The following is a 5089-nucleotide window of genomic DNA, read 5'->3' on the forward strand; positions in this document are numbered from 1 at the left end:
TTAATATTTACAACCTTATTGCAATTGGTTTAATCATTTACTAGTTTAATTTAAGCAACTTCATGGCTCCTTCATTGCACATGCCTTCATTTTTTTGGACTACTAAATGCAGAAGAATTGAATAATTGACAAATACACCCAAAAAAAGGATAATGTAATAGCACTTACTTAGAAATTTAAATGAGCAGTAGAATATTTTCTTGTAAATTCCAGTTAATCCAATTTTTTCTCCCCCTGTACCATGTGACAGCCAACCACAAATGCATATACATATATATAATGTGTAGTTTTTCACATGCTCAGTAGGAGCTGGAGTCTCAGAAAGGGCACATATATAAAAGATTGTGCATGTTTTGATAATGGAAGTGTATTGGAAAGTTTTTTTTAAAAGATACATGCTTCATCTGAATCATTAAATTGTAATTTTGACTTTAGTGTCCCTTTAGCATTTACCATTCTGTTAGTATAAGAGTACTTTTTAAAATCACAAGTAGAAATGGAAGTAGATATACCAATTAACCTTGCAGCAGAAGCTATATAGATAAAAAACATTAAAGCAATACAAAAATACCAAACAGAAGAAATTATTTTTAGAAGACATTACAGTTGTCTTTTTAATCTTTTGGGTGGCAGTGCTTAATTTTTCAGCTAATATTCACTGCTGATATCAGCATAGGAATTTTTTGAGATTAGATCGAAACTCTGAAACATAGTTGCAAGGTATTTTATGCACATGAACCTTTATAAATGCCCCAGCTGGGACAGTAAGATTTATTATGAGAAAGTGTATATTTAATTCTTACTTTAAATGAGAGTGCACGATTCTTCAAGATACTTTTATTGCTGTTTCAATCTATACTCTTCCAGATAAATGATGGTGATTGCATACCATCTGGAGTCTTTATGAGATATTTTGTTAGAGTACTTCACGTAATTACCATAAGCTTTACATAACAAAAGATTTATAATAGCTTGATGAAATGACTCACAATAGCTAATAAAGTCTCACAATATTTTGTAGCATCCTTTATTTATTCATTCAAATCATGTAATTAAACCTTATGGGTCTGTGTTGTCCAGTTGCATCATATTTTTATATTTTTTTTAGATTCATTAAAAGATTAAAAATGACCAGTAAAAAAAATGATAAGCATTAAAAGTATTAAAAGTTAAAATAACTAGTAAGTTATTGAACTGTGAATATTTCTAACTGATATTTTTATGTCAAACAAAAAAAAAAAAAGAATGAATTTACTAAATAATTGTTTGTCCTGATGTTAGATACTCATTGACAAATCTTTTGAATATTGTTTTTTTACTATTTTAACAATACTAATAAAACATTTTTTTAATATATTATATAAATTAAACCTAGCTTACCTTTTATATTGGTTGTTGTCATTGATTTGAAAACTGACCTTTTGGGAATACGCAGACACACATACACACACACACAAACACATACACACAAACACATATACACACACACACACAAACACATATACACACACACACACACATACACACAAACACATATACACACACACACACAAACACATATACACACACACACACACAAACACATATACACACACACACAAGCATAAGTATCATCCAAATTATCTTAGCTCAAATTAGCGTGCACAATTTCTCTTATGGCTTATTCTTATGGCTTCAATAATTTGAGTTTATAGCACTGAACACAACCAACACACATTTTCTTAATCCAGATGTCCTATTATAATCTTACCGCATTGCAAAATAATCATAGCACAAGTAGGTTTTATTTTAGTCAAAAATGTATTTTTCTCCATAAAAAAGATTTACATATTTACTGCTTCTAACTACTCTACAGAAATGTCCATTTTGTAACACCACTTTTTAAATCTAGTTTTTCTTGTCACTTCAAAAACTCTTGGCTAAAATGTTAAATACATCACAGAAGGAGGTATTGCTCAGTTCAACTACTGTATATTGTATATAAAAAAGAAGACAAAAAAATACATAAAACAAAGCTATTTTTGTATTGTATTCCAGAAATGTCAACGTTTTTTATTTACTTCGTCAATTTGCATGTTCGGCTTTTTATTACAGGAAGCCAGTTATTGGGGATACTTTTAAAGATGATTTAAGATAGCTTTATGTTTCAATAGCAGGGGAGCTTATTGTCTTAAAAAATATCTCCCTGCATCCGGAAGAGCACAACTATAACTTTGTGCTTTTTTGTATTTTATAAATTAAGTTAATTCAGAATTATGTTATGTTACGGTTGGTTAGTTGGTATTTGTATAACCGTAGCTTTAACCTCAAGAACTGTGCTTTCTTTGTCAGTATTCCAGAGACTTAAAAGCGGAGGATAGAGTTCACTGAAAGCAAATGCCGGTGTTTGTATAGTGCTTCCCATGTATTTTCTTTCTGAATTACGCCTTAAATATAAGGATGTATAGTTAAAAAAGTAGGCTGCTGTAACAATTCCAAAAAAACCACCAAAGATAATAATCATTGCATTTGTATAAATATTTTCATTATATTTTGTTATTTTATCCATTCCTTTTGTGGTAATGTTAACACACTGCTTTTGATTTTGTTGGTAGATGTTTGGTGCATCTATGCAGATTTTGTATTCAGTCAATGGGTTGAGATGTGTTAAATTATATTGCTTGACATCTGATGAAATTCGAACTCTGTGAGCTATTTTGGTATATTCAGCTTTTAGGAAAGCTGTCCATTGTACGCTGGATTTTAAAACCTTTGATTTTGATTTCCATGATACCATGACAGAATTAGATTGTACTTCTTTAACATTTATTTTTAAAGATCCATTTACATCCTCAGGAAAAGATCCATCCACTGTAACAATAATAGTTTTTAAATCTGCACCAACCAGGTTTTTGGCAACACAAGTATACAGCCCTGCGTCTGCGATACTTATGTTGTTTATTTCTAGGGTTCCTTCAGAGTGAACATAAAATACATTGGAAACCATATTAGGCAAAAGCTTGTTCCCCAAAGGTGTAATCCAGTATATTTCAGGTTCTGGTTCTGCTGTTGCTCTGCAGTGCAATGAAATAGAACTTCCTGTATTCAAATTCAGGCTTGAAGGAAAACTTTGAGGAGCAATTAATGGAAGGCATATTTCCATCATTTCTCTGAAGTGAATTTGTTTGACATTCTGCCCTTGAAATTCAGGGGGATCAACACAGAATAATGAATCTGGTTCCATAAAGCGTATGCTTGTTTTGTTCATATTAACCCATCGAATTACACAGTCACATCTAATCGGATTGCTGTGTATGCTTATTTCTTTAAGATTGGGTAAAGCTTCTATTGTACTCCTGTAAATGGCACTGAGGGAATTGCTATTGAGCATCAGTGTTTCCAGTTTAGGAAGTCTATAGAATGCACTCGGATGTATATATGCCAATTTTGGATTATTAGTTGCTTCTATTTTTCTCAGGTCCGGTAAATTTTCAATAGCAAGGCTGTCTATTGAAACTAGTTCAGGCATGTTATTAATCCCAAGCTCTTTCAAGTGTAACATATTGCTAAAATCTCCTCTTTGTATTCTCCTAATAGGATTTTTATTAAGATCCAAAAATTTGAGGTTCACCACCTTTTGAAGAGCAACAGAGGGGACCTCTACAAATCTGTTGTCATAAAATGAGATGCTTTCTAAATTTTCCAGACCTGCAAATGCATTATCAGGTATTTCAGTAAGATTTATTTCTGCTAAAACCAAGCTGCGCAGGTTGATAAGAGGCTTAAAGTTCATATCTTCGATTCTGGTTATTGGATTTTCACCAATCATGAGGATCTCCAGATTTGGTATTTCATCAAACCACTTGCTATTAACTACTTGCAATTTATTTGAATTAAGGTGAAGCCTGAGAAGATTGCTGATGCCAGTGAACGCTTTTGCTGAAATTGTGGATATCAAGTTGTGATTAATGTAGAGCTCTTGTAAATTCTTCAGACCAGAAAAACATTTATCTGGAAGCTCTGTGAGCTTATTTTCTTCTAGATACACTGAAAGAATCTGATGTGCATTGGTAAAATTGATATTGATCATAGAGGATAAATTATTCTGAGATAAATCCAGTCCTGTGAGATTTACAGGAAAGTTGTCTGTGTTCTTAATTTCCTCTATGTTGTTTGCTTGTAAAAGAAGTATCTGTGTCTTAACTGGTAGTCTGTCTGGGATAGTATACAGGTCTAATGCATTGCAGTCCACTGTAAGAGCCTCAATATATAAGGATCTGGGTGTAAACCATGGTCTAATTTCACATACACATGATTGTGGACAATCTGCATTTTTTTGCGTAGCATGTACAAGTGCAGCAATGGTAAGTCCAAGCAGCAGGTGTATCTTGATTGACATTTCCCTCATTTTTATTCAGTTTTTTTTACAAAGAAATGTGACCTTTACTGAATCAACAGTTCTTGTGGATGCACTGTAATGAAATGGTCACTTCATGAAAAAATTGCTTGCATTTATCAACCAAGCAGCAGCACAAGAAGATAGTGTTTTTGTTCTTGGAAATAAACTGCAAATCCTTTTTTCGAACGTGCCACACATACTGTGGAAGTGAAGGTCACTGTATACTTAACAGACATCAGATAAGCTTTGTGAAGATGAAGTTTCTGTTGGTAGCCATCAGAGATTAGGCAATTGATTTAGTAGCAAAATCCCATAATTGATTTGTGGTTGACATAATGACAGTATTATCTGAAAAAATAAGAAAAATAATTAATTTTGTGAAAAATAATGATAAGAAAAATAACATGACATTTTAATACATATACACTATATTGAGGATAGAATATTCATTTAAATTCAATGAAACACAGAATAACATTTGTTTTAATAATAACTACATATTGTGCTATAGTGGGTGTGTTGAAGTGCTACTATATATATTTAAAGAGAAATTCTTATGCAATAATAAAATTATACAGTAAGCATTTCCTCATTATACAAAATATTAATAGGACAGAACATGGCTGGTAATTGGTAACTATGTGTATAAATTGATCCTGATTGGTTCCTGGGATGGAGTTTAACTATGTGTTTAACCCCATTTTAAGGTTT

General features: G+C 31.9%; 1 protein-coding gene across 1 annotated transcript; it reads right to left on the reverse strand.

Annotated features, from left to right (window-relative positions):
* Positions 1–1781: 1781 nt before the first annotated feature.
* Positions 1782–4644, reverse strand: LRRN3 (leucine rich repeat neuronal 3). Its single transcript, XM_053719780.1, has one exon. The coding sequence runs from the start codon at positions 4385–4387 to the stop codon at positions 2264–2266; it is 2124 nt and encodes a 707-aa protein (XP_053575755.1). The 5' UTR covers positions 4388–4644; the 3' UTR covers positions 1782–2263.
* Positions 4645–5089: the final 445 nt, after the last annotated feature.

The sequence above is a fragment of the Bombina bombina genome, chromosome 6 (genome assembly GCF_027579735.1).
Source record: "Bombina bombina isolate aBomBom1 chromosome 6, aBomBom1.pri, whole genome shotgun sequence".
Classification (NCBI taxonomy): Eukaryota; Metazoa; Chordata; class Amphibia; order Anura; family Bombinatoridae; genus Bombina; species Bombina bombina.